This window comes from Carlito syrichta, unplaced genomic scaffold (genome assembly GCF_000164805.1).
Source record: "Carlito syrichta isolate Samal-C Ts95f unplaced genomic scaffold, Tarsius_syrichta-2.0.1 Scaffold303038, whole genome shotgun sequence".
Classification (NCBI taxonomy): Eukaryota; Metazoa; Chordata; class Mammalia; order Primates; family Tarsiidae; genus Carlito; species Carlito syrichta.
The window spans coordinates 83,378-107,695 of record NW_007247134.1 but is presented as its reverse complement, the minus strand read 5'-3'; the positions used below and the strand labels follow the sequence as shown (position 1 = coordinate 107,695).

Below are 24,318 nucleotides of genomic sequence, written 5' to 3'. Positions count from 1 at the left end.
TGGCTGAGGCGAGAGGACTGCCTGAGTCCAGGGGTTTGAGATCAGCTTGGGCAACTTAGTGAGACCTAGTCTCTACAATAAATCAAAAAATTAGCTGGGCGTGGTGGCATACGCCTGTAGTTCCAGCTACTTGGAAGGCTGAAGCAGAAGGATCGCTGGAGCCCAGCAGGTTGATGCTGTGGTGGCCATGAGCATGCCACTGCACATAAGCCTGGGTGGCAGAGTGAGACTCTGACTCACAAAAAGGATAAGAATAAGAATAAAAATAAATAAACAAATATAAATAAATACAGGTGAACTTTCAGAACAAGATGAGAGGTCAGAATGGGTGTGGAGGAATAGTTCCATTATTTTATACCTTTAAGCACAGTGTGAGTTTTTTTAATTGTTCAACTATACAACAATTCTTTTTTTTTTAATTTGGAGTCTCACTCCATCTCCCAGGTTGGACTGCGGTGGCACACTCATGGCCACCCCAGTGTCGACCTGCTGGGCTCCGGCGATCCTTCCGCCTCAGTCTTGCAAGTAGCCCGAGCTGCAGGCACGCGCTATCACGCCTGGCTCATTTTTGATTTACTGTAGAGACGAGGCCTCGCCCAGTGGCCCGGGCCGGTCTCAAACTGGCAGGCTCAGGCAAGCCACTCGCCGTGGCCTCCCCAGTCCTGAGGTCACAGGCTGAGCCACCGAGCCCGGCCGCCAGACAACAATCCGAAGGAGAACGGTCGGAAAAGCACGTCCGCACAGGACACCGGAGAGCAGACACGCGCCGGGCCTGACCTTGGCGTCGTCCTTGGCCTCCACCTCCTCCGCGTGGGGGGCGTCCGTCAGCTCCTTCACGTCGGGGTCCTTGATGCCGTGCATCAGCTGGATGTGCTTCTCCAGCATCAGCCGCTTCGTGAAGGTCCGCCGGGAGTCCGGGCAGTGCCTGTGGGGTGAGAGGCGAGGCGGTAACGCCCCTGCCGACGAGGCCGCCGGGCGCTGGAGCCCCAGCCGTGGTGGGAAGAGCCCCCCAGCCTCAGTGCAGGCAGACAGGTCACAGTGAGGGCGCTCACGCCCGCGGTTCAAAGCGAGTAAGCCATTTTGCTAGGCATCACGAATGCCAATTTGTAAAACTTTTTTTAAACGGCTTTCGTAAAAAGTTCTCTGTTGGATTTTGAGTGTCCTTATAGGACCAGACTAATTTGGTTCAGGTAGAATATTTTCTAGGTTTAGAGTATTAATTTATCATTCTAGACGGCTTTAATTTTCAAGTGGAAAACATGACATTACAATGACTCAGTGCTCCCTCAGAATGTATGCATGATAGCTACTTTAGTACGAAGAAAGTCCTTCCCTGACTTCTTCATGCTGATGTTAATTATCCTTGGTCACTGCTGTAACACAGAGACGACAGTGTCTAGCCCAAATTCCTCACCAAAACACAAATCCCCTATGCATGTTTATAATCACAGCAAATACGTCTGGTTCACTCAGAGGAATAAAATGCAGAAAATGATAAACAGATCTAAACAAGTCAACTTAAGTTTTCTTTTTATCTTAAAAATTTTTTTTTTTTTTTTTTTGAGTCGGAGTCTCACTCTGTCGCCCAGACTGGAGAATGCAGTGGCCGCTCCCGGCCACCGCAGCCTCGACCTGCTGGGCTCCGGTGATCCTTCCGCCTCAGCCTTCCAAGTAGCTGGAACTACAGGTGTGCGCTACCATGCCCAGCTGATTTTTTGATTTATTGTGGAGATGAGGTCTCACTGCCCAGGCGGGTCTCGAACCCGCGGGCTCAGGCAATCCACTCACCTCAGCCTCCCAAAGGCGCGAGATGACAGGCTGAACCACCGAGCCGGCTTTATCTCAAAATTTTTTTTCTTTTCTAGAGACTGTATCCCGCTCTGTTGTCCAGGCCGAACTGCAGTGGCATGATCATGGCTCACTGCAGCCTCCACCTCCTGGACTCAAGAATCTTCCTGCCCTAGCCTCCTGAGTAGCTGGGACTGCAAGTGTGCACCGCCACGCCTGGCTTTTTTAAGAGACAGGGTGGTCTCGCTATGTTACCTACACTGGTCTCAAACTCCTGGCCTCGAGCGATCCTCCCATCACAGCCTCCCATTAATGGATTACAGGCGTGAGCCACTGTTCCCAGTAGTTTTCACTTCATCTTGTACAAAACCAGGTTCGATTATGAAGACAGTTATTCTTTGAAAACTATGTTTTCTTTCTTTCTTTTTTTTTTTGGGAAGCAGGATTTATTGAGAAGAGAGAAAAACTCTCACAGTGGGAGGAAACCCAAAGGAGTTGCCCCTGAAAGCTTTACATTCTCTTAATAAAACAGGCTTTTGAAAAAGCTAATGAGGCTGGGCTCAGTGCCTCAACCTGTCATCCCAGCACTTTGGGAGGCTGAGGCGAGTGGACTGCCTGAGCCCACGGGTTCAAGACCCACATGGGCAACTTGGCGAGACCTCGTCTCTACAATACATAAAAAATTAGCGGGGTATGATAGTGTGCACCTGTGTGCAACTTGGAAGGCTGAGGTGGAAGAATCACCGGAGCCCAGCAGGTTGAGGCTGCGGTGGTTGGGAGTATGCCACTGTCCTCCAGTCTGGGCGACAGAGTGAGATTCTAACTCAAAAAAAAAAAAAAGCGAATGACCATGCTGATTACAGATGCTGTAAGCTAGATATCAAGAACACCACAGCAGTGAAGAAGGATAAAGTCTCTCATGCAGAAACAAAGTTGTTGCCCTCAAAAAGATTTCTGAGAATTTTATCATGGTGGGCCCCAAACCCTACTGATTTCGCGTGACAGACCTTCCACAGGGGCAATGGCAGGAGCCAGCACCATCACCAAAGGACAAATGCTTTCAATGAGGATGAGATTTTCGCTGGCGGCAAATGAGCTGAGCAATCTTTTTATTTTACCGCCTCATAGTAACTTCCCGTGGAAATAAACAAAGCCTATCAGTGAAGGACCATGCCAGGCCAGATGTCCTTTCTGTCATCTCAGCCCAAGGCATCCTTCCAAACGCTCCGATTCCTCTGATTCAGTCTCAATACATAGAATTTAGTTATGGAACGTTCTCATCTTGCCAAAATCACTGCCAGCTTCATTTCCATTGAAGAAGAGTCTACCTCTCTCGAGTTCTTCCTACCCAGGAAACTTTCCTAATTAGCAAGTCACCCACCGTAACCCCGTGAATCTGACTGCCATCTCTGTGACTCTCCGAATCCACAGGGCCCACCTGGCCCTGCTCTAGTCACATCCATGTGACTTACTGGCTCCCTAGCCTTGGGGTCCTGTTCTCTCTCTATGAGAAGCGTCTTGTTGTATCAGCCCACTTTAGACACATTGCAGCTGAGTGAGTGACAACTCACTGCAAAGAGAACATGCTCTGATCTTCATACAAAAGTAGTAGCTCATGACCATTCGCTGGGGTCTGGGTTTAAACTGGGCCACTCAATGCCTCGCATGCATGTACTGACAAAAGGCTGCCTATCCTGGAGGGCGGGGGGCGAATTGCAGCCACAGGCAAAGGGCGCAGCCTTGGACTGAAACTGTGACTAGGCCAGCCCGGAGTGCAGCAGCTAGCTGAGTCACCTCGCCAAGGCTGCCATCGCAAAACAATCACTTCCCCACAGCTCTGGATAATCAAACATATGCCTCTACATCACAGATAAGAATGAGAGAATGTACACAGGAGAGGAAAGAAAATGCTCCTTTTAAATTTTCTTTTGGTTTTTTGAGTCGGAGTCTTACTCCGTCCCTCAGGCTGAAGTGCAGTTGCTCGCTCACAGTCACTCCAACACCATCCTGCTGGACTCCAGTGATCCTTCCGCCTCAGCCTTCCAAGTAGCCATAACTACAGGCGTGTGACCCCACCCGGCTAATTTTTTTTGATTTAAGGTAGAGACGAGGTCTCGCCAAGCTGCCCGCGTGGGTCTCGAACCTGCGGGTTCGGGCAGTCCTCTCGCCTCGGCCTCCCAGAGTGCTGGGATGACAGGCTGAGCCACCGAGCTCGACCGCCTTTTGATAATTTTTAAGAGCGGCAACCCAATCCCAAAGCTTTGCTCCAAAACAACACGACAGAATGAAGACATGCGATCCAGGAGCTATGGAGCCCAAGTTCATGGGAAAGTACGGGAACCTTCCAGGAGGTTCCCAGGAATCCGCTCTCACTGCGCTCACGTTAGAGATCAGGACTTACGAGCAGGCGTACACTTTCCTGATGCCTTTGTGCTTGATCCGGTTGTGCCGGCACAGGCTGTGGGACGAGCTGAAAGACTTGTCACACTGGCGGCAGGGGTGCTTCTTCATTTGCTTCATGGGGGAAGAGACAGAGAGAGTCACTCGGGGAAGGAGAACAAGCACCTGGAAAATTAAGCACTCTCTTGGAACGTTTAAGGCAGCTAGACATTAATGCAGGCTGCACATCCCGGATCCAGAAATCCAACATTCTCCAAGATCGGGAGCTTTTTGGGTGCCAACATGACACCTGATCGCATATGACAGGCCAAAGTCAAAATTCTGTCTCATGCACAAAATTATTTAAAATGTTGTATGAAATTACCTTCAGGATATGAGGATAATGTGTACATGAAACAAATTTCATAATAAGACTTGGGCCCCATCCCTAAGATATGTCATTATATACTATATGCAAAGATTCCAAAACCCAAAATTCGAATTATTTCTGGTCCCAAGCATTTCAGGTCAGGGACACTCAAACCTGTAACTAGGAAGAGGAGTACAACAACAAAACTAGATTATTTTTTTAAATGTAATAAAAATGGAGGGCAAGCCTGGGGTAACCATGAAGGGGCTTATTTCAGAAGGACAAGATGAACTATTGTAACAGTAAAAATATCTTCTCTCAAAAATATTTGTTTTTGAGCCGGGCTCGGTGGCTCAGCCTGTAATCCCGGGCCTTTGGAAGGCTGAAGTGAGTGGATTGCCTGAGCCTGCGGGTTCGAGACCCGCCTGGGCAACTTGGTGAGACCTCATCTCTACAATAAGTCAAAAAATGAGCCAGGCATGGTAGTGCGTGCCTGTAGTTCCAGTTACTCGGAAGGCTGAGGTGGAAGGATTGCCGGACCCCAGCAGAGTGAGGCTACGGTGGCTGGGAGCGGCCACTGCACTCCAGTCTAGGTGACAGAGTGAGACTCCAACTCAAAAATAAAAAAATAAAAAAAAATTTGGTTTTGATTCAACACAAAAACACCCAGTTATTTGAAAAGTGTAAACATTACATAGTATTTTATTGCCAAAGATATATATTTTTGGCCAGGCATGATGGCTCAAGTCTGTAATCCCAGCACATTAGGAGACCAAGGTGAAAGAACTGCCTGAGCCCACAGGTTCGAGATCAACCTGGGCAACTTGATGAGACCTTGTCTCTACAACAGATCCAAAAAATTAGCCAGGCGTGGTAGCACACACCTGTAGTTCCAGCTTGGAAGGCTGAAGTGGAAGGATCACCTGAGCCCAGCAGGTCGATGCTGGGATGGCCGTGAGCGTGCCACTGCACTCCAGCTTGGGCAACAGAGTGAGATTCTGACTCAAGTATATATTTTTTTTTCTTTTTTTTTAGAAGCAGACAATATACAAAAACTACCATTTCAATAAATGCTAAGTAAAGCCATTACTTAATTTGTTGTCTATAAAAAGAATATGGCATTTTATTACATTGTTACATAAATCCATGGCTGATTTTGAACATTTAAAAACTTTACCCTTTGATGATTAAGTAACTATTCATTATATTAAAAGTTTTCTAGAAGGGCTTTTGTTTTAAATAATACCATTCACCTTTGGGAGGCTGAGGTGAGTGGATTGCCTGAGCCCACGGGTTCGAGATTCGCCTGAACAGTGAGACCTCATCTCTACAAGAAATCAAAAAATCAGCCGGGCGTGGTAGCGCGTGCCTGTAATTCCAGCTACTCGGAAGGCTGAGGCGGAAGGAGTGCCGGAGTCCAGCAGGTTGAGGCTGCGGTGGCTGGGAGCGGCCACTGCACTCCAGTCTGGGCGACAGAGTGAGACTCCGACTCAAAAAAATAAAAAATACCATTCAACCTTCTCAAGAACACAGAATGTTGAAACCACTTTAAAGTGGCTGCCTGCTGGTATCTGCAGGGTGAGCACAGACAGGCAAGGTATTAGGTGGGTGAACCTCACGTTTTTCTTGTATTTCAAAGTTTCCCATTCTGGCTAAGGCACACTATGTTAATTCAGTGTATTTCCATGCAAAGCCTTTGAAGTAAATTCATGGCCTAACTTTAAAACACATTCCTTGGGTTATGACAAGCACAGCAGTCTGGAACTAAACGATATCATATCACAAGGAGGTTAATTTTTTTTTTTAATTTGGAGTCTCACTCTGTCGCCCAGGATGGAGTGCCATAGCACACAAGCTCACGGCCACCCCAGCATCGACCTGCTGGGGTCCACTTCAGCCTTCCAAGTAGCCAGTCGGTCAGTTGGTCGGTCATTCATTCATTCATTCATTTATTGTAGAGACAAGGTCTCGCCAAGTTGCCGGGGCTGGTCTCTAGCCCATGGGTTCAGGCAATCCACTCACCCTGGCCTCCCAAAGTACTGGGATTACAGGCTTGAGTCACTGCGCCCAGCCAAGACACCTTTCTAAAAGCAAGATAGTTTTAGCAAATAATTGTAACAGGTACAGAGAATGGAAATACATCTTTCTAACAAATCAACAGGGCAAAAGGCCCCAGAGAAAGGGAAAATAGATTTTCTACTAAGGTGTAGGGTTTTATATCCTATTTCTTGTTAGTATATAATTACATTAACATCAAAAGAGAATTTTAATAGAGAAATGCCAATAAGAAAATCCTCAGCAGGTAATAAACAAAGAGCAGCTTAGCAAATCAATAACTGTTTTCAAAAGAGGTGAAAATGTGTGAGAAATCCCTTTTTCATCATCTTTATGGGGGGGAAAAAGCCGAAACAAACTCTGCAATCCCAAAACAATACATCAGAGTTTCCGATTCAACGGTGACAAGAAAATGAGAGGTTTAAACACCGGTTTCCAGACCAACCTGCCGTGCTTGTATTACCTAGGGAAACAAATGACTTTCTTCCTCTGTTAAATACTATCACACTCAAAGGTGCTTTCCCTAACTTATTTTCATCACTTTTACCCTTCAATATTATGAGTTCATACAGTCACTTTATGACACAGAAAACAATCCTTATAAGTAAAAAAAAAATTGGAAAAACAGTGTTAATAAGGCATGAAGCCGTGGTCATCATTCTGTTCCAGATCTTAAGGCCACCTGCTTTCTCCTGGCTTCATCGGCGTGGACTCCGGGACGGAAGGAACCAGGGCCCTGAGCAGACTTTTTATAATGAGCTGAAATCCGTACAAAACATGCTTTCCCACTCAACTCTGAGTTATTTGGCTTTTAAATAGACCTCTTTCAAGAAATAGTGAGCAAATAAGCTGGCAGCATCCCTCAGATTCTTAGCAGAATACTTATTAGAGTAAAATGTCAAATAAGCCCAACACTTGAGTCCCTTTCCTGAGCTTCCCCCAGGAAAGTAGCATGGATCATCCCCCGCTCCCCCACTGCCTTTGCTGCTGCTGCTGCGGGTGCCCCAACCTCGTGCTCGGTTTGGAGCTCCGGGACGGACACGGCCCGGCAGGCCCTTCTTTCTGGGTGGCGCCTGGGTCTCCGCTTGCCAGGGGGCCCCTCTTAAAATCAGACACTTCCCATTCGGCCTTCGGCCTCTTTGCTTGCAAGTGACTTCTGTTCTAGGTGACTTTGAGGAAGTGAGAGGAAGAAGGCACAGCTACATCTTCAGAAAGGCACCCCATCCCAAGAGTCCTACACCTCACCCTCTGCCTTGTCCCAAGAGTCCTACCTCCCTGAGCTCTCTGCATGGCTTCAACATGCAAACAGTCTCCGACAGCCACCACACATCCAAAACACCCACCAACTTAAGAAGGACCATTGCACCACATGCTCTGAGCTCTATCACCATACTTTTTCATGGAAAAAAGAAAGACCAAGCAAATAACATAATGCAAGCCTAGCACAGCAGCTGGCAATCCTCAGAATTCAACTCCTGAAGCTCTAAACATTCCCATTTGGGAATCTGTTCTATTAACATGCCCACACACTGATTACAGTTTATTCCGCTATAGCACGGCACACGTACTGGTTCCTAAAAATCATTGTGGTATGCAAAATCGTGCAATAAAAACCGCAGGGCTTCTAGCAAAAATGAGTCAGGGGACAAAACTTTTGTCAGTTACACACTCAATAAAAACAGCAGCACAGCTTTACACATTTTACATGGCTCAAAAATGCAAAAGTACTGCAAAAAAATAATGCATTTCACCTTGAAAAAGACTTGTAGTTTACCTGTGGAGTGGGCATCAGAGGGATGCAGCTTGTGAGTGACTATGAAGTGGCGGAAGGAGAGGGGTCTGAAATTGGAGGGAAGGGGTCTAACACCAAGTGTGGACATGTCGGGCCCACAATGAGGTGCAGTGGTTGGTAAAGTCTGAGGTGTGTGCACGAGTGTTTTGTATGTTCCTACACGACTCCATGTCATAGCTTTCTGTGTTCGCTTAGCACTTGCCAGCGATGAAATCAAATAAGCAAATGCTAAATTCACGGCAAGCTTCAACTGCTCCCTGATAGACCAATGGCGCTAAAACAGATGTGTGTTTTCAACGCAAACCTAACAGCAGAACTGACTGCATGTTCAAGATTATTCACTGCACTGTGTATAATGGGTCCGTCAAAGGAGAATTGGTTAAATAAGTCAGCAGCACTCAAACGACAACAGAATGCCACGAGCTGCAGAAATGAATGGGAGATCTATCTCAAAACACTGACACAAAAAGAACTGTAACGTATGAAGTGAAGAAATGGTACAGAAAATCATATTAGTAAGCTGTGTCCTGTATCAGAAGTAAAAACGAGGCTATATATGCATTATGCTAATACAGGCATGAAAAAATTTCCAGATACGTAAGAACTTAGCGATTATGGGTGGCAAGAGTAGGAATACGACTTTTCACATATTCCTTTGTATCGTTTGGATTTTGGAACCATGTGAATTGTGCCGCATAACCAAAACAAACTATCTGTTGCCGCAAAAAATTTAAGTCAGGTTTATTAAGGCATAATTTACAAAATATAAAATTCACCTTTTTAAAAGTACAGCTCTATGAGTTTTGACAAAAGGATAAAGTACCTGCAGTCAGTCACGGTCAAGATACAGAGCAGCTGCATCGTCCCTCCTGATTTCCACGTATCCCTTAAGAGTCAACCCCACCCCCTACACCCAGCTCTTGGCAACCACGAATCTGTTTTCTATCTCTGTCGTTGTGCTGTTTCCGTTTGTCATATAAGCAGAACCATGCAGTGTAGCAGGCAGTTTTCTGAGTCTGGCTTCTCTCACTCGGCAGAACACATGTGTGATCTGCCCATGTTGGGGTTGGTCCGTGTCCACACCCCTTCCTGCTGAGCAGTGCTCCAAGCATGTGGCTGTCCCCAGTGCCCCTTCCACTCACCCACTGAAGGACATCTGGGTGGTTTCTAGATTGGGGACCTTATGAATAAGGCCACTGAAGACATTCACAGGCTGGTTTTGGTGTGAGTGCCTGATTGTGTTTTATCTTGGATAAACACCAAGCAGTGGGATTACTGAGTCATATGTTAAACAGGTTGAATCGTCTTCTGGGGTGACTGTCCCCTGCATGTCCACCAGTGACAGACAAGTGCTCGGTGACCTTGTCAACACTTGGTGTTACCGTTTGATTTAACTTCATTCTTCAAGGTGGCCCGTGACATTTCGCTGTGGTTTTAAACTGTATTTCTCTAAAAACTTTCATTATTGAGGAAAAATTCTATCAGATGAGATTGGGCGCATGCGGGGTGGTATGGCTGTAGACCAATGAGGTAAAAACCCATCAATTAACAGGACACCTACTTACAGAGTGTACTTTTCCCTCCACAGATAAACCCTGACCCACTACCAAAGTTTCTGGTTTTGTTTTTTGTTTTTGAGTTGGAGTCTCACTCCGTCGCCTAGGCTAGAGTGCAGTGGCATGCTCATGGCCACCCCAGCGTTGACCTGCTGGGCTCAGGTGATCCTTCTGCCTCAGCCTTCCAAGTAGCAGAAACCACCGGCACGCATTACCATGCCCCGCTAATCTTTTGATTTATTGTAGAGATGAGGTCTCGCCAAGTTGCTTGGGCTAGTCTTGAACCCCTGGGCTCAGGGAATTCTCTCACCTTGGCCTCCCAAAGTGCTGGGATTACACGCTAGAGCCATCACACCTGGCCAAGTTCCTGGTTTTTAAAGGAATATCTGGGGTGTTTTTTTCCCTTGCCCACAAACTCTGAGAACAGCAGCTGTTAACTGCTCATCTCTGAATCCCAGACATTCAGCATACAGAAAATAGTACATACTGACTGTGGGAATAAATAAGATGAACTGAACACACAATATATTAGAAAAACATCAGTAGATTCTACAAAGGAATCGTAGAGCAACAAAGTTCAGATAAAGTGCCGGACCCAGAGGAAAACTGCTTGTTTCCTGGAAGATGGGGGAGCTGTGAGCCTGTTGAGATACTGAGAGGAGTGAGCCTATAAATGCGAGGATGAGGAGGACGGAGGTGGGAGAAGAGTGGATGCGGAGGGAGGTGGGCGGAGAATCGCCCTTCCAGTGTGGCCGGAGCTGAGGCGCCACCGGGGACAGGAGTGATGCTGACCCATGTCAGGGTGGGCGGGTGGGGCAGGGGCAGGAAATTGCAGGGATTCCTGCTCAGAGGCACCCATTTCCAAGGAGAAGCACGTATGGTACAGCTACACACGGTGGCCTTCGTTTCCTTTCCAATTTCTTTACTGTAAAGATAAATGCTTACCGCAAAATCAAGCAGAGAACAGACTGCTTCCAATCTCACCCACTGAAATAATAACCACTGCCAATTTCTTTTTCTTTTTTTTGAGTTGAGGTCTCACTTCGTCACCCAGACTGGAGTGCCGTGGCATGCTCATGGTCCCCCAGCCTTCCAAGTAGCCAGAACTACAGGCATATGCCACCACGCCTGGCTCATTTTTGATTTGTTGTAGAGATGAGGTCTTGCCAAGTTGCCCGGGTGGGTCTCAAATCTGCGGGCTCAGGCAATCCACTCGCCTCGGCCTCCCAAAGTGCTGGGATGACAGGCTGAGCCTCCGCGCCCAGCCAGGGTTCTGTGTTCTTAACGACTGCATAGTATTCTACAGCCCAAATGGACCATAATTCAACTCTCTCCTATAAGTAACTCAGGTTGTTTCATCTTCCTAGTAATTATAGATGCAGATTTCTGCGATCAACCAACTCCTTCTTATAAACTTCTGAAAACAGTCTTTCTAGTTTTAAAGTTGTGAAGTTTTAGGGCTCCTTGATGCGACCTGCCAAACTACCCTCCAAAAGGGACTACCATATACTATCTAGTTTTAAAGTTGTGAAGTTTTAGGGCTCCTTGATGCGACCTGCCAAACTACCCTCCAAAAGGGACTACCATATACTATCTAGTTTTAAAGTTGTGAAGTTTTAGGGCTCCTTGATGCGACCTGCCAAACTACCCTCAAAAAGGGACTACCATATACTGCCACAATTGCTTGTTCACCAAGAGAGTTTCCCACACCAGACTGCAATTCTTCATCTCTGCCTAAGTGGCAGGTAAAATACATTTCGCTTGTATTTTTCCAATGCCCAGTGACACTCAGCCCCTGTGCATTTGTTCCTTGGCCATCGAGATTTCTCCCGTGAACTCCCCAGTCATACCCCTTCTCAGTGTTCTACGGAGTGAGGGCGGAGGACAACGGCAGGGAAGGGTGCGAGAGAAATGACAGACTGCAAGGCTTGTGGACCAGGGTGAGGGGTTGAAGCCATCCATGAGTGTGATGAGAGGCACCAGAGGGTTTGAGCAGAGGAGAGTAATGGAGCAACTTATGCCAGACAAGCCCCTCTGGCTGCCCAGTCGTGGAGGCAGGAAAGCCGGTGCAGAGGCTGCCTGCAACAACCAAGGCGCGAGTGACCAGCTCTGGATCTGGACCGTAGAGGAGGTAAGGACAAACGGCTGCATTAGCTATAGCTCTCAAAGGCAAAGGGTCAGTAAGATTTGTGATGAAGCCGGGCTTGGTGGCTCAGCCTGTAATCCTGCGCCTTTGGGAGGCTGAGGTGAGTGGATTGCCTGAGCCCGCGGGTTCGAGACCCACCTGGGCAGCGAGACCTCATCTCTACAATAAAATTTTAAAAATCAGCCAGGCGTGGTAGCGCATGCCTGTAATTCTGGTTACTCGGAAATCTGAGGCGGAAGGATCGCCAGGGCCCAGAGGGCGAGGCTGCGGTGGCCGGGAGCAGCCACTGCACTTTAGTCTGGGTGACAGAGTGAGGCTCCAAGTCAAAAAAAAAAAAAAAAAAAAATATTTGTGATGCACTGAATGTGGGAGACGACAGGGAGAAGAGGGACTGGGTATCTGGTAGCACAGAGGTACCACTCGCTAACTGGGAAGAAGCAGGCTTAGGGATGGGGCAGAATCAGGAGTCACGCCTTCCATGGAGATGTAAGCGGAGACGCTAAGCGGGTGGTCAAATTCAGGTCTAGAACTCAGGAGAGAGGTCCAGTTCAGAGAAACAAGTCTGGGAGTCAGGAGGATACAGATGCTACATTTAAAGTCACAGGCTGGGTAAGAACATCATCATTACAGGTTAGAAAGATGAGAAAGACTAAGAAGGGTGATGTGGATGACAACCAAGAGACAACAGCATCCTGGAAGCCTAGAAATGAAAGCATTTCAAGAAGGACCCACCAGACAATTGCTTCAGACAGGCCAAGTTGGAAGACTAAGAAAGTCAAGATGCATGGGCTCGGTGACAGGGACATCACCAGAGACCTGGAAAAGAGTGGCTTTGGTGAAATGGGGAGACCAAAGCCTAAGGGGAGGACAGACTGGAGAGAACCAGGACAGGAAGTGACTTCAGGGAGATCTGGTGTAAAGGCAGTGGAGAGCCACAGGTTGGAGGGGAGGACTGATCAGGAGGCTGCGCTGTTTTGTTATGGTAAGTGGTACCCTGGTGTGCTTTATGATGGACAGAGAATGACCCAGAAGAGCTGAAGGTGCAGGAGAGAGGACACAGTGTAGCAGGGATGGATTGAGAGCACAGAGGTAAGAGTCCTCCCCAGAGAAGAACCTGAGTCAGTAACTTTTTGTTATGGAGGAGGACAGGCTCCTCCTGCCTTCAGATGCAATCGTTTTCTACCACACTGTCTCCCCCTAACCCTCCATCTGTCATGCTGACTGCATCTCCTGGGATTCTATAAACTTCCCACTCAAGGCCAATGAGATTCACACCTGCTGAAGGCTGACACATTCCAACCCTGCCCTCTGAAACAGCCTCCACTCTCCTTGAGGCCATCCAAGCCCTTGGGCCCTCGGGCCAGCGCCCTCCCAGCCCCGGGGTGGGCCACCCTGACTGGCCCAGCCACCAAGGCCCCTCTGCCTCTCGCCCATGTCCCATACCCTGATGCGTCACTTCTCTGCCTGATGCTACAAGCTGCCCTCGTAGCCGTAAGGCGTGAGCCCTTGGGCTTGGCCACCCCACCATCCCAACCGTTTCCACATGTCTTCTAGCACATCACACTCCGGACCCAGCCATGCAGTCACGGCCCACGTCATGCGGTTCCACACTCATCCTCTTCCTGCTGCTCTGTGTACCAGGCACGTTCCTCTCCTGCGGTCTCCAAAGACCTCTCCGGGCAGTATCTCTTCTGTGAGGGCTTTCCCAGCACCTCCCAGCCAATCCCTCGTGAAACACTGACGCTCTAATCTCTGCTCCCTTGGACTTCAGAAACAATTCCAATTCTTCTCTTCGATATATCACATTTCTCTTCTGTAGCCAAGTCAATTCAATTTTACCTCCTCTGACCTTTTTAAAGGCTAGACTGTCTTTTACTATTTACTCGGTTCACAGGGCCTCAACACGCACTGAGCTAAAATCCATATCAAAGCACTTTCCATTTAGCACTTAATTATATTCCACCTGTGATTCCACTAAGATTCGTGTTTTATAGTCAACCCTTTTTTTTAATTTTTAATTTTAAAGGATGGGGTACACTTCAGGGTTAGGTACATAAATGTTCATTATGCAGGTACCCTTGTGGATATACTCAACTCTTACGATACTAGTTTTAGCTTGTACAATGTTTATGTTTTTTCTACTCAAATGTAAGCATCTGTGGGATGTGAATTATACTTTATACTTTGTTCATACTATCCCATAGCAAATGCTATAGACTTTGATAGTTATTAAATAAAAGGAGTACCTACAGAAGAAGAAATATGATTAAAAATTAAACACTTCCAAGGTATGAATGAATGGCCTGTTCTGACAGTTTCAGCACTGCACATTATACCTGTAATATACATGTATCCAGACAAACCAAAGATGACTTAGACAGAAACAATAGACTGATAAAACCTGGACACATTTTTAAAAATCTAATATGCCTCCTATAAAATAAATGAGCTTTTCTACAGAATAGCAGTGTACTAAGATTATATATAAATTATACCTCAATAAGGATTTTTCTAAAATCTCATTTTTAAAAAATAATGTTATTAGCATACTTAATAATTGTCATAATTTTCACACTGAGACCTCTTCAAGCTTTACATCATGACAAGGTAAAAACCAATGTTTCACAGGTATTAAAATTCCTTCCTTTATTTATGTGAGATCCAGATATAGTAAATATACATCCACAAAACTAGAACGTTTTCACTTCTGTTATACAAACATCACCTCCAATTACACATGTAAGTTACAGGAAACAAACCTGCTTTCCCAAACCTCCCATGCTCTCTTAGGAAATGGTCTTTAACCACAGGTTCAGGATTTGGTATATGTGCTTAGCTGAGGACAAGGAGGTGTCTCTGAAGTCTGAAATACTGTAGGTCATAAAGTCAGTCTAAAGTCCTTACTGAGACGCCTCCTTGTCTGTGTAAAAGACCGTTTTCTGTTTTTTTGTTTTTGATTTCCAAACCCTTATGTCAAGGGCTGATTTACTTTTTCTTTCTTTCTTTCTTTCTTTTTTTTTAAGAATTGCAGTTTATTTATGTGGGAATTTATTTAACAGGAATTAAATTTATTATGCAGTTTATTTAAATGTATATAAATTTATTGTGCAGTTTATTTAATGGGAAGAGGAGGGGACTGGTTGTAAGAGAACCATCACAAAGTAATGATATCAACACATGTGAAATAACATATCTGGGCATTGTGAAGTGCTGGAATGAGTGTGGAGTTTGGAATCAACTATCCTGTTTTTTATTTATTTATTTGTTTACTTTGAAGATGTGGGGTACAATTCAGGGTGAGATACACAAATGTTCATGACCATTTTCCATTTCATTCTATCCAAGAATACAAAAAGAGGAATTTTGATGAGCACAGCACGGGACACTCAAACTGTCTACATGTGAAAGTCTCGAGAAATATACTTTTTGAGCACTCAAATTAATCGCATCATCCAGGGTTCTGTAAGTTGGAACTAGTGGCTTTAGGGAAACGGATCAGGAACTAGAGAACTTCTTCTGTAAAGGGTCAGCCCGTCAACACGTGAGGCTCTGAAGCTTTGAAGTTTCTGCTGCAACTACTCAACTCTCCCCTTGCAGTTTAAAACCAGGCACAGACAATCACATATAAGTGAATGGGTGTAGCTGCGCTCCAATAAATTATTTACAAAAACAGGTGAGGCAAATTCTTTTATTCTTCCCATGTGCCATCTCTAAACAGGTTCTGAGAACCAGCACTGCCATGTGCCTGAACTATTGTTGTGCCTCTAGGCCACCGAGGTGATACTTTGAAATAAACAGTGTTCTTAAGGACAAATAAATGCTCGCTGCTATGCTTGTTTAAAACAACACGGAAACAAAACCAAGTCTCCTCACTTTCCGGTTATGAGAATCTGGTTTGCTGATGACACTGTACAAACGAAAAATATTGCAAAATAGCAGTAAATGTATGGTCACAAAAGGCCAAATCTGGGACAGACGGGAAAGAAATGCGTCACGCCACAGTTTCCATGCTCAGAGCAATGTCAGACACTTTGGCAGAGGAAAAAAGAAAGTGCTGAACAAAGGCTACTCAACTGTTTAACGAAGCTGCATGCATGGAGGCAATGGCTCCCAGAAATGCCTGTCAGGGTGTGGCGGGGACACCAGGGGCCTGCACCTGCCTGGGACCTCTGTGTCGGCTGGCACTGGCTAGGCGTGATGTGCAGCAGAGGTCTGGGGTTACCACGGCAGACCGAAAATCGGCCCCAAGTCTCTTGTCTCCCAGGGACTGCTGGGTCGACGCCCTCCTGTGTCCCCTTGTGTACATCTCCATGAATCCTCATTAGAAGGCCTTCACACTATAAATCCAGACGAACTGTCACTCTCCTTCACGACTGACGTCAGAGAATACGAGAGCTGCTTGGGCCTTGGGGCATGGACTGAGTCGTGAACTCGGAAACAAACACCAAAGGCCACGTGACTACGAAAAAACAATCTCTGTGCCCAATTATTCTGAATCTGGCTCAGCTTCTTTCCCCTTCCTTACTCACAAGGGTCTGTCCTACCCTGGATGCCTCCTTGGTTCCTAAGACGTATGCCTACAGATGGGTGACACATTGTTTTTCTTCTTATTCCTGTTCTCAGAAAATATAGCTTTCAAGGCGGGACCATTCTTAGAAATATATTACATAGAACACTTTCCTGCTAATGTAATTTGTTAATATAATCTTTTTGCCCCTTTTTTTTTGAGTTGGAGTCTCACTCTGTCGCCCAGACTGGAGTGCAGTGGCACGCTCCCAGCCACCGCAGCCTCGACCTGCTGGGCTCTGGCGATCCTTCCACCTCAGCCTTCGAGTAGCAGGCACACGTTACCACGCCCAGCTGATTATTTTTGATTTATTGTAGAGATGAGGTCTCGTCAAGTTGCCTGGGCGGGTCTCAAACCCACAGGCCCAGGCAATCCACTCACCTCGGCCTCCCAAAGCCCTGGTATTACAGGCTGAGCCACTGAGTCCAGCCCTTTTTAACTATAAAGCAATCTAAACAGAAAAAAGATCACTTTGCAAGACCTCCCCCTAAAATCACTAGTATTTTATAAAAGAACATTGTTATATAATAAGATTAAAATATACGATCTAAAGACCTAAATTCCTAATATTATTCATTTCCACAAATCAAAAGACAGAAGAAACTAATAGTTCCTCTTAAAAGATAATTGCTGTTTTTATCAGATGACCTGTAAGAAATAGCTTTAAAAAGTAAATAAGTGCCGGGCACAGTGTAATCAAGCTTGTAATTCCAGCATTTTTGGGAGGCTGAGGTGAGAGGACTGCCTAAGCCTGCAAGTTCGAGGCCAGCCTGGCCAACTTGGTGAGATCTCGTCTCTACAATAAATCAAAAAATTAACCGGGTGTGGCAGCACATGCCTGTGGTTTGGGCTACTAGGAAGGCTGAGGCAGAAGGATCTGCTGGAGCCCAGCAGGTTGACGCTGGGGTAGCCATGAGTGTGCCACTGCACTCCAGCCTGGGCGATGGAGTGAGATTCCAACTCAAAAAAAAAAAAAAAAAAAAGTCAACAAACACAAATGTCAAAAAGCTAACATGAAAAGGGACTGATGACAGGGACTGTTTAGTCCTAGCCCTACATCACGCAGGAACTTCGCAGCTGACTGAATGAACCATGTTGATGAGGCCCTGCTGGTAGGAACAGTCGGCCATCAGATCTGAAGGTATGAGGAAGACGGGCGGAGCACGAGAGACCCCTTGGAGTATCCCCAGGAAGGCACCACATACCCTGGAGGGGGAACAAGCACTCCGCTGTGACTGCCAGTGTGTTGGTGTTGATTCCAGTTCTGCAATCACTTGGTTGTGAATGGATGTGAAGAAAAGACGCGACTCCAGGGTTCCCTCTTCCTCCCCTGACCCACGCTTCCAAGTCTTCCATCTGCGGCGCAGTGCAGAGCACACCCGGGCAGTCATGTGGACGTGCTGAGTTCAGGTGAACGGACAGAACCTCCCTCTGTGCGCCTGTCTCATCCTAGGCACTGGCTCTCCTACTGCTAAACAACAGGAGTTGGTTCCCACCATAACTTGGAGCGCCTGCTGAAAAGCCCGCAGCCCTGGGCTCTGGTACAAGGGCTAAGTGCTGTGAAAAAAGTCCTGCAGTCCTTCTGGGTCCAAAGTCTTTCCATGTATAAATTAAAATGAAGCCGAGTTCGGTGGCTCAGCCTGTAATGCCAGCACTTTGGGAGGCTGAGGTGAGTGAACTGCCTGAGCCCGCGGGTTCAAGACCCATCTGGGTCACTTGGCGAGACCTCATCTCTACAATAAATCAAAATGAGCCGGGCGTGGCAGCATGCGCCTGTAGTTCTAGCTAATTGGAAGGCTGAGGCAGAAGGATCGCCGGAGCCCAGCAGATAGAGGCTGCGGTGGCCGGGAGTGGCCACTGCACTCCAGTCTGAGTGACAGAGTAAGACTCCAACTCAAAAAAAAAAAAAATTAAAATGAGTGGGAACTCGTGACCTCTGTCACTTTCTGGTGGTATTTTACAATTTCTTTTTAAGTCAACCGTGTCCCAGAATGGCCTTTTTTTTTTTTTTTTTGAGTTGGAGTCTCACTTCCGTCACCCAGGCTGGAGTGCAGTGGAATACTCACGGCCACCCCGGCGTCGACCTGTTGGGCTCCGGTGATCCTTCTGCCTCAGCCTTCCAAGTAGCTGGAACTGCAAGTGCGTGCTATCACGCCCAGCTAATTTTTTATTTATTGTAGAGACCAGGTCTTGCCAAGTTGCCCAGGCTGGTCTCAAACCCGTGGACTCCCTCACCTCAGCCTCCCAAAGTGCTGGGATTACAGGCTTGAGCCACCATGCCCAGCCCAGAATGGCCTTTTATTTCCCCTGACGTCTGCACTTGTGACATGCAAAATTACTTTCTAGTTGCTTCAGGTTTCAAGGCAATGTCAATTTACAGACCAAATCATATGCCAAAGTCTTAAAACCTAAAAATCTGGTCTGCTGGTTGAATCCAGGCACACATTTTCCTAAAGAAAGCACAAATGGTAGGCTGCATTCTTGGACAAGTCCAAAACAGCCTCGCCAGGGACTGCAGCAGAATCACAACACTCGGCTGGTACCACAGAGCCAACCACCACTTTCAGTACTGACTCAATGAAGAAAGCTAACCCCAGAGCGAACCAGGTTCTTCAAGGCGTGGAAGCCACGATTCCCGTCCCCTGGCCCCATCCCACCAGACCTGCACCTGCCTCCACCTGCCAGGAAGGGACTCCAGGGGCAGGGAGGGAAGAGACTCCGAGCTGGCGAGGCCAAGGGAGGGTTTGGGAGCCATCGGTCGGGGCCTGGGGCAGGCAACGGGGCGAGGAGCCCAGGCTTTGCCAAGCGAGCGGCTTGAGGAGGTGGCAAAACCAAGCCTCAAGCCAGAAGGAAGAGGAGAAGGTCTGGGAGCCAGACCCGCGGCAGCCACAGGAGCTGGAAGGAGCAGTGCTTATCTGTGGCACTGTGGGAATTCAGTTCCTGGCTGTGGGCGTTATTTTCAATAAGAAATGTTCTGAAGTCCGCAGGTCCTGGCACCCCCCCCAAAAGCAGACGGAGACAGGCATCAGGTCTCCTGTTTTTCCTGTCTTGGCAACAGCACCTGACCAGCGTCAAGGGAGCCTCTATCTTCTAAGCCTCCTAGAGATAAGCGGGGAGGAGGTATCTTCCTGGGACTCCAAAACAACAGCAGCCCTAGTTCGCAGGGCACTACAGATGTCGGAAATGTCTGCAAACTTCTTAGTTGCTGTGGTGTTTTTGAGTACCACGCTCTACCCAGTTATTGCCTGCAGGTCTCGTAGGGTACTGATTTTTCAGAGACAAGTACCATATGTGCTGCACTTCGAGTGCAAAGATACCACCCGGTATCCACAGCTCCAGAGCTCTCAGTGATTTTCTGACACCTGTTTAATGAGCCTGCACCGACTATTCCCTTTTGGCTGGTAATTCTGGCCAAAGGCTCGCACCTGTCAGGCAGCATGGTGAAAGTCAAGGTGCCAATCTACGGTGAGGAAAAGGAGAGCGAGTGGCCACAGCCAGTCCTCAGCCAGACCGAAGTTCTGAACCAGCCTAACGCTGTGCACCATCATTCCTTCTGGAGTATTTTCTGAGCCCCTGCTTTAACTCACCAGGATCTTCTTGCCCTTGAGGGTATTATAATCTGCTGGAGGAGGCAGAAAAGACAAAAAGCGGGTGCCAACACAGCAGGCAGAATGATAGAGGTGGTCGCAGGTGCACGGCAGGGTGCAGAGGGCCACAGTGGGGAAGGCAGAGTCCTGCTGGGCATGGCTGGCTTCTGGGAAAGGAAACGGAATCCAGGGACAAGGAACTGAAAGAAGCAAAGACAAGGAAGAACATGGCACGTGTCACAAGCAGCTCTGTCCTGCTGGGACAAGAACAGGGAGGGCATAGGGGAGGAGAAGGCGGCGGCAGGCAGGTGAGATCACTGCGGGTTCGGGCACTCTGTGTTGAAACACGCGTGGAGGGGTCGCCTGTGACAGACTCTTCCAAGAGATGGCTCCTGCAGCTATGCGGGCGCTCCAGGGAAAGCTCTGCTCTCAGCTGGTGGACCCTAACGGCAAGGGGACTGGTTCTGTCAGGGACCCTTCGCTGGAACCACCACTGCTTCAGCTCCAGGCCCAGCAGCCCCGAAATTCCACAGACTAGCCCCACTGACCCAATTACTGGGACTGTACATGTTTGCCGTAGTGCTCCATGCCATTAATTTGATTGCATATCCTTTGATTTGGGGTTTCTCATGTTTAATAGCCAATAAAAGGTACATTAATATATACTCTCTCACAGTATGGAATTAGAAAACATGCATACCATCACAGTAAAAGGAGTTAATAAAGCCATGCCTTTTTGGGACCACATAACCCAGCCTACGTAAAAAGATATTTACAGGCCTTCAACCTAGCAACTGCAGGTGACTTTCCAAAAAAATTCCTCCTAAAATGGCTGCAACAGTCACCTGACTAGACACCGACACTTCACACCGAAGAGCAAATCCTAAGAATCTGGAAAACAAACAAACAAAAAACCACAACACCTCTTCTGGCTATAAACAAGATGTGGAATAATATTTTTCGGTTTTATTTGCACTACATTTTCAAAGCAGCTAATTCATCTTTCTTGGAAGGCTTTATTTTTCTTCATTATTCTGTCCTACATGGAAGAGTAACCGACACATTTTAGAACTAGAAACTGGTCACTCGCTTGTCATTTCATTTTCTTTCAGTTCAGAGTGCCAGACCTTATAGTTCCTTCTCTGTATCTTTCACTCTATTTTGGTTCAGTGAAACAAGACACACTGCCTTGTACCAGGGCAAGCTTGGGGCTTTCCAGATTCTTGTTCATGACTCAAGAATAAACAGGTTTGTTAAAATCGTTTATCAATAACTTAAAAATTTAGAAATAAGTTATAAACGAACAAGGCAAGTCATTTTAAAGGTAAGCTTCAAAAATGGAAGGTAATGCCTAAAATTTTTTTAAAATGCAGTTTTTCTAGCTATTATTGAAACATATTCACTCCTAAACTGCAGTTATTTACTCTCCAATCTCATCTTCTTGTTAGGCAGCTCTTATAAACTCTCCGGCATTAAGAGCTAAATACCCTAAATAGCTTATCGTGCAGCTTAATTCCTTTGCAGCAGAACTTCTCAAGGAGAAAAGAGAGGGGAGGAGAGAAGGAGGGAGTCTGAGTGTGGAGGTAACACAGTGATTTCGGGAGACGCAAAAATAGACCCAACTCCCACCCAGATCCCACCCCCTTCTCCACACCCCAGCCCCCACAACCAGCCTCAGGAGAAACTCTGGTCGGATTCCTCCCCCACTGCTTCCAGAGAACTCCCGCAGTCATTTCTCCAGATTCTCAAGACTCTCTTTGTGCAGGAAGAGCCTGTCTCTCGGGAGGCTCAAGCCCTGCAACAATCTGCGCAGCCCCCAGCCACATCCCAGGCTAATACAAGCCACTCTAAAACATCTCACCACTCTGCAGGAAGATTTGCCCAATTAATGACACCACAGAGCTATTAAGCACAATTGCCAAGTAACTCCAGCAAAGCACCATAGGCCCCAGCTGAGAAATACAAAACGATGACACTCAAATACTTTCCCAAAACTAGAAACACAGGTCCACTTGAGGATGGCATAACCAGCTTTAACCAAGCTGAACACCTAAGTTAAAATGACTGTATCAGCCAGGCATGGTGGCTCATGCCTGCAATCCCAGCGCTTTGGAGACAGGCGAAAGGACTGTCTGAGCCTAGGTGTTTGAGACCAACTTGGCAAGACCTCGCCTCTAGAGTAAATCAAGAAATTAGCCAGGCGAGGTGTTCCACACCTGTCGTTCCAGCTACTTGGAAGGCTGAGGCAGAAGGATCACCTGAGCCCAGCAGGTGAAGGCTGCGATGGCCATGAGCATGCCACTGCACTCCAGCCTGGGAGACAGAGTAAGACTCCTACTCAAAAAAATAAAAATGACTATCTCAAAAGCTGAAGTAAAAACTGGCAAGTCACAGATTTGCTAATTGTATCGTATCTACATTTACTCAGTGAGGATAAACTAAGCCTTGGTGAGATGTCAGCTTTCATGCTGTGCTCACAGCAACGGTTCACGGCACCTCAGAGCTAGAGTAGTCTGGGCTGGAAACCTGCCTCTGTCGCTGCCGCTGCCCGGCTGCAGAACCTGGGGTCGGCTACCGAACCTTTCCTCGCCTGGGAACTGATTTAATAACTCTGCCTACCTCAGGAGCCTGCTGCAAGGTGTAAGTGAGATCATCAGTAAGGCCAGCCCTCTATCAGTGCTAGCCACTGCATCCTCTTCTTTTATTTTTTTGAGTCGGAGTCTCACTCTGTCGCCCAGACTGGAGTGCAGCGGCCACTCCCGGTCACTGCAGACCCGACCTGCTGGGCTCCGGTGATCCTTCCGCCTCAGCCTTCCAAGCAGCTGGAACCACAGGCCTGTGCCACCACGCCTGGCTCATTTTTTGACTTATTGTAGAGATGCGGTCTCGCCACGTTGCTCAGGCTGGTCTCGAACTCCCAAGCTCAGGCCATCCTCTCGCCTTGGCCTCCCAAAGTGCAGGATTATGGGCCTGAGCCACCGCACTCAGCCCACCCTGAGCACCCACCTTCCAACGTAGCCCCAAGCTACCCAAATCACCAAGAGTTAAATGTGTATTTTAATATGCTCTGAACAAAAAATTTCAACCACCTTTTTAAAAGGCATTTATATCCTTACATATTAAAAAAGATTTTCACTATATCAAATAGAGAACTTCTTCTAATAGAATATCTAGGCCAGGCACAGAGGCTCACGCCTATAATCTCAGCACCTTTGGGAGGCTAAGGCAAGAAGACTGCTTGTGCCCAGGAGTTTGAGACCAGCCTGGACAACAAGGCAAGAATCTGTCTCTACAAAAAAAAAATTTAAAAATTAGGCAGGCATGGTAGCATGTGCTGAGGTGGAAGGATGGTCTGAGCCCAGCAGCTCAAGGTTGCAGTACCCACAATTAGGTCATTGCACTCCAACCTGGACAACAGAGTAAGACTCAAATTACTAAAATAAAATACAAATTACAATCAAATTAAAACTTTATTATAAAAACAAAATTAAAATAGTTTAAGTATGTAAATATAAGTATAGCTTAAAATATTTCGATTACAATAAAATTATAATAAAAGAAAATGTACTAATAAGATATAAATTTCAGTGGTGAAGATTAATTAAAAATAAGTTTCATAAAACTAGGAGTGACATATACTTCTAGCACAATGCATTAATATACAAACTCTAACGTATGTGGTCTTTTAACCCTTGGATTTACATCTGACGTAAACACAGAATCAAGTGAGACTCTATCCTTCTCTAACAAGTGACGGGGACAGAACACAGCATGCAGCTGATTTAAATATAATTCTCCTAGCGGGCTCGGTGGCTCAGCCTGTAATCCTGCGCCTTGGGAGGCTGAGGTGAGTGGATTGCCTGAGCCTGTGGGTTTGAGACCCGCCCAGGCAACTTGGCGAGACCTCCTCTCTACGGTAAATCAAAAAAATTAGCCAGGTGTGGTAATGCACACCTGTAATTCCAGCTACTTAGAAGGCTGAGGTGGAAAGATCGCCAGAGCCCAGCAGGTGGAGGCTGTGGTGGCCGGGAGCGGCCACTGCACTCCAGTCTGGGCGACAGAGTGAGACTCCCACCTC

The 24,318-nt window shown here is 47.0% G+C and overlaps 1 protein-coding gene across 1 annotated transcript in view; it reads right to left on the bottom strand.

The window, feature by feature from the left end:
• The window catches only part of ZNF532 (zinc finger protein 532), a 79,724-nt gene that overhangs the window by 4,990 nt on the left and 50,416 nt on the right, over positions 1-24,318 (bottom strand). Inside the window, exons 6-7 of the mRNA XM_021712072.1 lie at positions 4,190-4,302; positions 778-925 (exon numbers count right to left, since the gene is read on the bottom strand). Coding sequence (XP_021567747.1) covers positions 778-925; positions 4,190-4,302 — 261 coding nt within the window. The remainder of the gene's footprint in view (positions 1-777; positions 926-4,189; positions 4,303-24,318) is intronic.